Source organism: Corythoichthys intestinalis, chromosome 14, assembly GCF_030265065.1.
Source record: "Corythoichthys intestinalis isolate RoL2023-P3 chromosome 14, ASM3026506v1, whole genome shotgun sequence".
NCBI lineage: Eukaryota > Metazoa > Chordata > Actinopteri > Syngnathiformes > Syngnathidae > Corythoichthys > Corythoichthys intestinalis.
The window spans coordinates 9,900,292-9,912,428 of NC_080408.1; the positions used below are offsets into that span (position 1 = coordinate 9,900,292).

The 12,137-nt window shown below is 40.0% G+C and overlaps 1 protein-coding gene across 1 annotated transcript in view; it reads left to right on the forward strand.

Annotated features, from left to right (window-relative positions):
* Positions 1-12,137, forward strand: part of npc1 (Niemann-Pick disease, type C1) — a 62,537-nt gene that overhangs the window by 17,806 nt on the left and 32,594 nt on the right. Inside the window, exons 5-10 of the mRNA XM_057857341.1 lie at positions 376-543; positions 1,628-1,877; positions 5,810-5,892; positions 5,987-6,357; positions 7,093-7,319; positions 11,494-11,594. Of these exons, the coding sequence (XP_057713324.1) occupies positions 376-543; positions 1,628-1,877; positions 5,810-5,892; positions 5,987-6,357; positions 7,093-7,319; positions 11,494-11,594 (1,200 nt within the window). The remainder of the gene's footprint in view (positions 1-375; positions 544-1,627; positions 1,878-5,809; positions 5,893-5,986; positions 6,358-7,092; positions 7,320-11,493; positions 11,595-12,137) is intronic.

Here is a 12,137-nt window from a genome sequence, read left to right on the forward strand (position 1 = left end):
TGAAAACAAAAATACATTGGTTATGGCCCCCGGTATCACTGCAAAGTTGAGTTTTGTTGTTGTTGTTTTTTTTCCAAAGTTTCATAATTAACTCATTGCTTGCCATATACAACAATAGACATCCAATTCATTTAAACTGGGATGACTGGCTCATGTTTAGTTGCCATTGACGGCGCTCTACGTCCAATCCATTTGGACTGGGAGGCCTGGCAGCTAATTAACGCTCAGTCTGAATGGATAGGACGCCTCGCACCGTAAATGAACACAAATAAGTAAAATCAAGGGTTAACTTTAATTATCATAGTCAGTCAATATGTTTATTTCATGACATCATTTCATATATATTTGATTAATGGATTCCTTCACTCTTTGCAGCCATGTACAACGCCTGCAGAGACGTACAAGCGCCGTCCAGCAACGTGAAGGCCTTGTCGTTGCTGTGCGGCAGGGCTGCCAAGGACTGCAATGCCACCAACTGGATCCAGTACATGTTTAACATAGACAATGGACAGACTCCATTTCCTATAATACCAATATTCTCAGGTAAATAGTTTAAATTAGGGTTGTTCCGATCATGTTTTTTTTGCTCCCGATCCGATCCCGATCGTTTTAGTTTGAGTATCTGCCGATCCCGATATTTCCCGATCCGATTGCTTTTTTTTGCTCCCGATTCAATTCCAATCATTCCCGATAATTTTTCCCGATCATATACATTTTGCCAATGCATTAAAAGAAAAATGAATAAAACTCGGACGAATATATACATTCAACATATAATACATAAGTACTGTATTTGTTTATTATGACAATAAATCCTCAAGATGGCATTTACATTATTAACATTCTTTCTGTGAGAGGGAGCCACGGATAGAAAGACTTGTGACTTTGTATATTGTGACTAAATATTGCCATCTAGTATATTTGTTGAGCTTTCAGTAAATTATACTGAAGGCCATGCCCAATGCATGATGGGAAGTGGAACCATGACAAGTGAAACCGCGACTGTGCGTAGTGCTACCAATTCGTATATCTTCTCTGCGATTGGATATAATTCAAGGTGTTAAGGAAAAGATCAATTGCTACCTGGCTTCCCCACATTGCTTCCCATGATATTTCGATTCGCAGGGAGAGGGATTGTAAGGTTTAAGCCAATTAAAATAAGGCTTAAAAAGTTTGCCAAATTTCACTCTACTAATATTAAGCTGCCTTTTAGTCCTATACGTTGGCAAAACGGCGCCTTTACAAATGGAGTGTGACAATGCGAGAGTGGGTCATGCATTAAATATTTTAACGTGATGCATTTTTAAAAATATTAATTGCCGCCGTTATTGGGATAACTTTGATAACCCTACCTTAAGCCTAAACTAATGACTCTGGATAAGTGTAACATATTATGTCTGTAACGTTAAATACAATTAGAAAACGATTTCATTAAAAAAAATATATATATATATATGTATATATATATATATATATATATATAAAAAGGCATGGCCGATATTTTTTTGCCGATTCCGATACTTTGAAAATGACCTGATCGGACTTCCCGATCGATTGGGACACCTCTAGTTTATATAATTGTCATACCGCAACATCTTATACAGTATTTTGTAAAAATGTTCTTCAGATGTTCCGGTATCTGGCTACATACCCATGAACAACAAGACGTATGATTGCTCCGAAGGCCTGGATGATGGTTCAGGTCCTTGCTCCTGCCAGGATTGCACCAAAACCTGTGGGCCCAAGCCTGTCCCACCACCAATCCCCCCTCCATGGACCATTATTGGAATGGACGCGATGACCGTCATCATGTGGATCTCTTACATTGCATTTCTGTTCGTGTTTATTGGCACAGTGCTCGCAGCATGGTGTTACAGGTACATTTTAAAAAATATGTTCTGTAATATATCATGTTTAACAGTATGGCCCGGCATTGTTGGGCATACTACTTGTTCCCCGTAATTTTTTATTTTTATGTATGCTGGATGGATATATCGAGCAGTATCGCCCGGCGTTGCTCGGGTTTATGTATCGCGAACAGAATACAACTGAGTGGCAGATAAATCAAACTTTCCGTAGAGCAGCCGGGATGTAGTAATAGTAAAACGACACCGTAAAGGGGTTAATGCGCAATTGTTTTTCCATCACTGTGTACAGGACTGTAGCGAGCGACATGGAGAAGAATGAGAGAGATAGTTTTTATGTTTCACACCTGTTGCTGTTCTGCCCCATACACCTCACGACCCCAAGAGACAGCGCTTTTATTGAACAGAAAACACCAGAACATCACAAAGGCAACCACTACTCTGTCATGATTGTCAGCTCTACCCATGAACCATTGCGGGCGCAACACATAATAGATAATAGTTGCTAGAGGTGGGAATCTTTGGGCACCTAACGATTCGATTACAATTACGATTCAGAGGCTATGATTCGATTATAAATCGATTATTGATGACCCCCCCCCCCTCTATTAGCTGCTAATGTTTAGTACATTAGTTACAAAAACTGTTAAAAAAAAAAAAAAAAAAAGCCTCGCAGGCCTAAATAAACGACTATTTCAGTATCAAGTTAACAGTTAAAAACAATAACATACTCAAATCCCCATTCTGTATCAGCAGCTTTAAACTACATTCAATTAATTTAATGTTGTCAATCAACCGTTAAAGTTGTTAAAATTGCTCCTGTTATTCCATAATTTCCCTTTTGTCTACTTTCGACATGTGAAAGTTTTAAAACTATTTTAAAGATAAATTCAAGTCAATATTTTACCGATTTAGGAGTATTTTAGACAAAAATGTTTCGCTACGAGTCTTGCAGGGAAGTCTACTGCTTTAAGATGGCTAACGCCGTTTACAAACGCCGCATCTCGCTTTCCCTACATGTGCTGCTATCGCCACCGAGTCTATTCGGCATCTAGTCCTATATAAATATATCAACCTTAACCAGTGTTGTTAATAACGGCGTTACAATATAACGGCATTACTAACGGCGTTATTTTTTTCAGTAGTGGGTAATCTAATTAATTACTTTTCTCATCTTGGCAACGCCGTTACCGTTACTGAGGACGGAAAGGCATGCGTTACTATGCGTTACTATATTGGTCGAAAAGTCTGAGGGAGACGGACTCACCGAGACGACAGAGCAGGAGTAGGGAGGAGGCAAGAAAGTTGTGACGCCGAGCAAACGCGATGCTAGGTAGCTCCAATAATACATGTTGTAGCCGATAGCTAGTACAAACTACGCCCGCATGTTATGGTAGATATGGTAGACATGGTAGATATCACATGTACTGTACATAGATATACAGTGCCTTGCAAAAGTATTCGGCCCCCTTGAACCTTGCAACCTTTCGCCACATTTCAGGCTTCAAACATAAAGATATAAAATTTTAATTTTTTGTCAAGAATCAACAACAAGTGGGACACAATCGTGAAGTGGAACAACATTTATTGGATAATTTAAACTTTTTTAACAAATAAAAAACTGAAAAGTGGGGCGTGCAATATTATTCGGCCCCCTTGCGTTAATACTTTATAGCGCCACCTTTTGCTCCAATTACAGCTGCAAGTCGCTTGGGGTATGTTTCTATCAGTTTCGCACATCGAGAGACTGACATTCTTGCCCATTCTTCCTTGCAAAACAGCTCGAGCTCAGTGAGGTTGGATGGAGAGTGTTTTTTAACAGCAGTCTTCAGCTTTTTCCACAGATTCTCGATTGGATTCAGGTCTGGACTTTGACTTGGCCATTCTAACACCTGGATACGTTTATTTTTGAACCATTCCATTGTAGATTTGCCTTTATGTTTTGGATCATTGTCCTGTTGGAAGATAAATCTCCGTCCCAGTCTCAGGTCTTGTGCAGATACCAACAGGTTTTCTTCCAGAAGGTTCCTGTATTTGGCTGCATCCATCTCGTTTCATCTGACCAGAGCACCTTCTTCCACATGTTTGGTGTGTCTCCCAGGTGGCTTGTGGCAAACTTTAAACGAGACTTTTTATGGATATCTTTGAGAAATGGCTTTCTTCTTGCCACTCTTCCATAAAGGCCAGATTTGTGCAGTGTACGACTGATTGTTGTCCTACGGACAGACTCTCCCACCTCAGCTGTAGATCTCTGCAGTTCATCCAGGGTGATCATGGGCCTCTTGGCTGCATCTCTGATCAGTTTTCTCCTTGTTTGAGAAGAAAGTTTGGAAGGACGGCCGGGTCTTGGTAGATTTGCAGTGGTCTGATGCTCCTTCCATTTCAATATGATGGCTTGCACAGTGCTCCTTGAAATGTTTAAAGCTTGGGAAATCTTTTTGTATCCACATCCGGTTTTAAACTTCTCCACAACAGTGTCTCGGACCTGCCTGGTGTTTTCCTTGGTTTTCATAATGCTCTCTGCACTTTAAACAGAACCCTGAGACTATCACAGAGCAGGTGCATTTATACGGAGACTTGATTACACACAGGTGGATTCTATTTATCATCATCGGTCATTTAGGACAACATTGGATCATTCAGAGATCCTCACTGAACTTCTGGAGTGAGTTTGCTGCACTGAAAGTAAAGGGGCCGAATAATATTGCACACCCCACTTTTCAGTTTTTTATTTATTAAAAAAGTTTAAATTATCCAATAAATGTTGTTCCACTTCACGATTGTGTCCCACTTGTTGTTGATTCTTGACAAAAAAATTAAATTTCATATCTTTATGTTTGAAGCCTGAAATGTGGCGAAAGGTTGCAAGATTCAAGGGGGCCGAATACTTTTGCAAGGCACTGTACAGGGCCGGCCCAGACCATTTGGGGGCCCTAAGCAAAATAATGCAAAGGGGCCCATATTTTTGGCCCACCATTTCGTCACAGTGTACTGTGAAACCCATACATGCAATCCAACCCATACGTTTTGTTGCACTGCATACTTCAAACTTCTCACCCCAAATGCTTGTCAGTACTTAGAGTAGATTCTAAAAGAGGCAATGAAGAAGTTAAGAAAGGACGTTCATTTTTTTTTTTTAGAGCTTGTAATCAAGTATCAAATCTCACAAAAGTCAAACAAAGCAAACTGTAGTAAACTAAATAGAAAATAAATTAAACAAATGCCAGATTGGGGGCCCCCTAGTGGTCAGGGGCCCTAAGCAGCTGCATAGTCTGCGTATAGGCTGGGCCGGCCCTGTATATATATTAAAAAAAGGCATGTCCGATATTTTTTGCCGATTCCGATACTTTGAAAATGACGTGATCGGACCCGATCGATCGGGACATCTCTACTTATGACAATCTTATGACGCCACTGTCAAATAAAGTGTTGCCAAATACCATAACAAGCAATTAATGAAACAACTGGAACAATTAACTGAATAATTAGCACAGAACATGAATTTTGATTGTTTACATGTGTAGTGCTGCAATGCATGTTAGGAGGCATGTGTGTTGTAAATTGACAAATAAAACCGACTGGACTCTAAACCCTAGGATTCAAAATGAAAGAAAAAAGTAGCGGCATATAGTCTGAAAATTGTTGTAATAATGTATACCTGTTTCATTATTATATGTGATTCACAAGCAATAATTTTTTGGGAGTCTTTGATCCGAGGAGACATATTAAGCCTTACTCGTGCTAGCAAGTTGAAAGTCCTCTGTAAATTGTCTTTTTGAGTGAGGAGATGGGGTGATTAGCAATTGATCAACTTAAAGCTTGTGGAGCGGTAACGTGGACTTATTGACTGTTGAACTAAATAGTTGCAGCCCTATGTCAATAGTAATACAAGGCTTGAAGATTGTGTAATTAAAGTACAACTTGTTAATGTGTTTTGTGTTTAGGAAAAGGACGATCATGTCGGAGTACGGGCCCATATTGGATAGCAATAACCCCTTATCTCTCAACAGTGACAATCCTGAAGCAGGTGACCAGATTTCATTCAGTTAACATAAATATAATGTCCTATGATTGTATGTGAAATGGCACATAAGCAAATCACTGTCAATTTGTGTTCGCAGTAAACGCGTCATGCTGCGAGACGCTCGGCGAGCGTTTCGAGAACTCGCTGCGGGTGACCTTTAGTTCGTGGGGCTCGTTCTGCGTGCGCTACCCAGGTCTGGTCATTCTGGCCAGCGTGCTCTTGGTGTCGGCCTCATCAGCCGGTCTGGTCTACATGCGCATCACCACCGACCCCGTGGAGCTGTGGTCGTCGCCCGGCAGCCGGGCGAGACAGGAGAAGGACTACTTCGACAGCCACTTTGGGCCTTTTTACAGGACAGCTCAGCTTATCATTACCACGCCGCTCAACGAGACCTTTATCTACCAACCCTACTTCGGAGGGTCCGATGTCCCCTTTGGTGCCATCTTGGATAAGGGTATCCTACATCAGGTGCGTTGAAAGTTAATGCAGTATTGTTTAAAAGGAGATTCATTAATCTATGATGTGATTGGGTGTTTTTTTTTTTAAATTCCATTTTATTTTTTGCTATGTTTTTAATTTGTTTATATTTTCATATACAATGGTATGCAAAAGTGCAAAAGATGTTCATTTGTAAATCACTGATTGTTTGGGGAAAAAAATGAGTTAAATATATAGCAGATGAAAACAGTGATATTTGACATGAGAATCTCAAAACAACTGTCCAATGATCTGAAAGAAAAGATAATTCAACATTAAAATTTATATATAGTTATAGTTTTATAGCTGTTGCAGAAATTACAGCTGTCAGTTTCCACTGTGAGGAACATAGTAGGGAAATGGAAGACTACAGGCACAGTTTAAGTTAAGATCTGGAGTAAAATCTGGGATAAGCAGAGACGAAGGATGGCAAGAAGAGTCAAATTTGATTTTATTTTAATTTTGACTTCTTATTTAATATTTATATGTAAATAATGAAGGATTTTTTTTAGATTCGGAGTAAAATCTGAGATAAGCACAGGCGAAGGATAGCGAGAAGAGTCTAATTTGATTTTAATTTCGACTTCTTTATTTAATATTGAATTTGTAAATAATGGAGGATTTTACATTTTTTAATACAGTTTGTCCATGGATGCTGCTTGTGATCTTATAATGTTGGCCATCTTAATTATGGTACTTTTTTTTTTTTACCCTCAAAATATTCAGGTGCTCGATTTGCAGCTTGCCATTGAGGCACTCGTCGCCCAATATGATGGCCAAAATATTACGCTGAAGGACATCTGCCTGGCCCCGCTGGCCCCCTACAACAACCACTGCACCATCTTGAGCATCCTCAACTACTTTCAAAATAGCCATGAGGTGCTGGATCACTGGCAAGGCGATGACTTTTGGACCTACGCTGACTTTCACAGCCACTTCCTCTACTGTGTCAGGTATAGTCCCTCCTCTTTTTTTCTTAAGCATTGCCAGGAAGAAAAGAAATTTAAATGTAAAGATGAAGATTTAAAGATAAAAAATTTAAACATTTAATTTAAAGATTTTTAAAACATTTTGATTGAAAGTGGCTCTAAAGTGTTTTTTTATAACCTTGCATGCTATTTTACTATGTTCTGATAACACTTTGCATAGCAGTATGTGCTGGTATGATTTTCTGATGCTATGCTAACTTTAGGCCAAAATATCGCGGTTTCACGGTATCACGGTATTGTAATTACAGCTCGTAAAATGTGCTGCTTTGAGACATCTGGGTTAAAAAAAAAATTGCCAATAAACAGGATTTTTATTTTGTAAAACATACTAGCAAATTTGAACATTCTGTATAGTATAGTATAGTATAGTATAGTATAATATAGTATAGTATAGCATAGCATAGCATAGCATAGCATAGCATAGCATAGCATAGCATAGCATAGCATAGTACTGGGTTCCATAAGTATAATGTTAAAAAAATGACTAAATATATATATATATATTTTTTTTAAAAAAAATAATAAATAATTAAAATAAATGCAGTCCTTTCGGTGAGCCTAAACCCACAGCCACAGCTCAACATTATTACCATCAGAACAAAAACAATTATTTTCCATGAAAAGCACGTGTTTATGACTCGTATCATGTTTGAATTATACATACACTCTTTCTCAACACAGACAGTTGCCAGAGAGAAAAAAAAAAAACATGTTTTACCACCGCTAGACACACTCACACTAAACATGCTGGAGTTACTTCTTTCGTAGATGGTGGGGAACGTTGATGACAGTGTTTAGTAACCTTTAATTTTGTATAAATGCGAAATCATATTGGAGGTATTGTCTCCTCTTTAGCCAACCTCCACATACATGTTTTACATGTCGGTTGGTTCTCCACTGAGCCGCGGCCGTCTGTAACTTTTCTGTAGCTGAAGTATTCCCATACCAGCGACCACCGATTTGGTTTTCCTTGATGGGGGGAAAAAGATCAGGAGTTCCACCTCCTCCAGCCACCTTGTTGCACAGCTGACTCACTGACACTGAGCAACAACCGGTGGGGGAGGGTTGAGCCCTGAAGCTGCAAGCGAGAGATTTCTCCATTCATTTTTGGGACATAAAAATTAGCTAATAGCTTAGGGACGGTTTGACGGAAAATTTTTGCGATTTTGAAACCTTTACCTTTTCATACCAAGGTATAGAGCCTACCCACTGACGTAATAAAACCACGTGCTCGCTGTATGGTTCCGCCCACTTGTCCGTCATTTTGTCTCTGTATTAGCATTGGTTTCAATTGATCGAGGAATTTAAAATGCATTTCATGGAAGACCCGGTGCTTTCTGATGCCGTAAACTCACTGGATGTGTTGCATAAAAGGCGTTATGTGGAAAAGCTTCGTTCTATACAGTCGCCAGATCCATATTTGATGCCTGAATCGATGATTTTTGACCGGCTACCTTCACCGTCTCTGCCTGACCCTGATATTTACAACTATCTTGTCCACACAAAATCAGCCTATTCTCACGAAAGTTTGAAAAAAATTTAAGAGCTTGGAGGCTTATAAATGCTACGTTGCTGGTTGGGTGAAACAGGTCCTCGTACACGAAAATTCGGCAGGAATCTTGTGCTCGGAAGGTGAGTTGCGAAATTTTCAATTCAAAATCTTTTGTTCTTGCTAACATCCACTGTCAAGTCTAATGTATTTCATGTCATTTGTCAATGGAGCTAGGGCTTTTAATGTTTATATGGTTTAGCGATAGCACTCACTACATACATACGTGTATGTTGTCGGCGATTAGCCTAGCAATGATCTTAATTGTGGTTGTCAGCCCAAAACCCTCTAAATATATATTAAATGCATCTTACCAGATATAAAATGACTACTACATAATCTGTGGTAATCGTTTGGAGCCCAGTTTTCTCGTCGAATTGCAGCAGCCCATCTCGCTCTCTCCTCTCAGTGTCTCTCGGAATCCGGTAGAACTTCAAGTCTCTCCGTCTATCTTCTCTGTTATTGCAACCGACCGCCACACACGCCTTCACCATTTTGATTATTAATGTTAACGAGCAGAAAAACACGTCGTAAATAGGAGGAATGTACGTAGCCGTAACAGGTCAACACGATGTGTTGCCGGACAAGTGGGCGGCACCAGTCAGGAGAGCGGAGTTGTGACGTCACGTGGGTAGGGTCTATATCTTGAAACCGGTAATCGGCACGTGTCTACATAAAAGTGGCCAGAATTTATTTTTTTGAGCCATTTTCGGTGCATCTTCTCTTTGCCTTTTTTGCAACATGCTAATCCTCATTAATATGCAGCTGATGGGATCCAATTTGTTCAATGTTCAGTATTTAATCTCTTTGCTCAGATTGGGCGTTGAAGTCGGTGGGAAGCTCGTTGTCATTGGCAATGCATGTGGTGACTTTGGCATCTCGCAGAGATGCAGACCACAATTGTTCTTCAATGACACTAATCTTTGCTTTTTCACAATAATACTAAATAAAATATTCACTCACTTGACACTCCCTCTTCAGTGGGGTTCAATGCACGTTTGCTCGCAAAGGCATATTTCAGTCAGGAGGCCTTTTTGGATCCAAAATGCAGAGATATTCCATATATGTACTGATAAAATATTCACTCACTTGATGACAGCATACTCACACAATCCGTCAAGGCTGGAAGTAATAGTCAAATTGCAGACGTCGAGAAGTAATGCACAGGATAGAAAATAAAACAAAAATTCAATGGAGAACCAGGCGAGGAGTTTTGCTGGTGAGCAAAGCCAAACTCGGTATATATTGGCTGGCCGGCTTGATGGAAAATAGTGGTAGAGGGTGGAGGTCGCGGGGAAAAAAAAGTCTGCGTACAAGCCAAACAAAGTGTCTTTCCTTTGTCTAGACGGGACTCCGGGTGTCCTGTGGAGGTCAAAGGAAAAATGTGTAAAATACAGGAACTGATTGTGTGACAAAGATATTGTACTAAACCATCCTTAGTACAGCTTGGTTAAAAACCAGGAAGTGGCAAACCTCAGACTGCGTTTCTCAGTGCGCAGTGCTCTCAATATTAGTAGATGTGAAGAAAGAACAAAGAGGCTACTTTCATAATAAGGCACGATGTGACGTCATACAGAGACCACTTTCAAAACGTACCGTTTGTAGAATGAATTCACCTGCAAAGATTTCAATCAAATGTAAAACTAAACAGATTGCATACGTCAACCAGGGCACATTCAATTTCCTATTTTTTCCCTATTTCATGCGTGAAACAATTTCAAATACAGTGGTACCTCTACATACAAAGTTAATTTGCTCCGGGACCTTGTTTGTAAGTCAAAATGGCTGTGTGTCGAGCAGGATTTTCCCATAAGAATACATTATAATTCCATTAATTTGTGCCACAGCTTGAAAACCGACACTAAATCCTTAATAAATACTGGTGGTACTATTGCAAATAGAAATTACACAGAGCAAAACAAATACATTATGGATAAAATTTGTAATAATAATAGCAATAATAATAATAACACCTATAATGATGTAACGAATCTGGTTCTAATGTGGCAGATGTGTTTTGCGTGATGTACCTGAACGCACTGCGTGGCTGACGTGAAGGAGAGAGAGAGGACTTTTCACTTTCACTTTTCATGTTCATCTGCGGTGGACAGTAGGCATATTGTGTTGCACAAGTTCTGAAACAAATGATTAAAAACCTGGCGAAGCTGTCGATTTTTTTGGGCGAGATCGTAGACATTCTACGGCCGTATTGTCGAGCCAGTTCACGGACGCACACACCACGCTCATTTTTCTATCATCTCCATCTTCATTTTGATGGTAAGTCACCTTCTTTCCTTTTTTTCACCACCTACACTAACATTCTTAGAACCCATGTTAATTTCTCTCACACGAAAATCCGCAGTGCGTCCGTCTTGCAGGAAAAGAAACTGCGGCGCTGTCCCAATATATTCGAGCATGTCGTCGGATGTAGAAACATGGTGTGTCAAATTTTACGTCTGATGTCGACAAGATTGTGTGTCGAAGCGATCGTATGTCGAGGTACCACTGTATTGGGAAATGACTTTCGTGTTCGTTAAAGTGTTGATGAGATTAGTGTATATCAACAGCTTTTTTTTTTGTGTGTTACAGCGCACCAGCATCCCTCAATGACACGACGGCCTTGCACGATCCATGTCTTGGCACTTTTGGAGGGCCCATCTTCCCGTGGCTGGCCCTGGGTGGCTATGACTGTAAGCTTTAAGTGACAGGACAAGACTTCCATGACACCTGCTATAGAACCTACTCACCAACATCACAGAATGACGTGTCGCTGTAGCCGGCCGCCATATTGTCCGTCATTGTTTATCCGTATTCTCAATGGTTTCAATTTGTCGTGCAATTTATAGTGCAATTCATGGAAGCCCCGGTGCTTTCAGACGCTGTAAACTCATTGGATGCGTTGCATAAAAGGCGTTATGTGGAAAAGCTTCAGTCTATCCATTCGCCAGATCCATATTTGATGCCTAAATCGATATTTTTCGACCCGCTGTCTTCGCCCTCTCTGCCTGACATCTGCTACCCTGATATCTACAACTATCTTGTCCACACAAAATCAGCCTATTCTCACGAAAGTTTGAAAAACTTTAAGAGCAGCACTCTAAGCAACATCACCCTGTGTGATTTCTAAAATGGCGACAATCCAAAAAAAAAATAAAAATATGGATATTGGACTATTTCTTCAATAAAACACGCAACAACTGTGTCTGCCTCATTTGCAAAGAGACAGTCGCTGT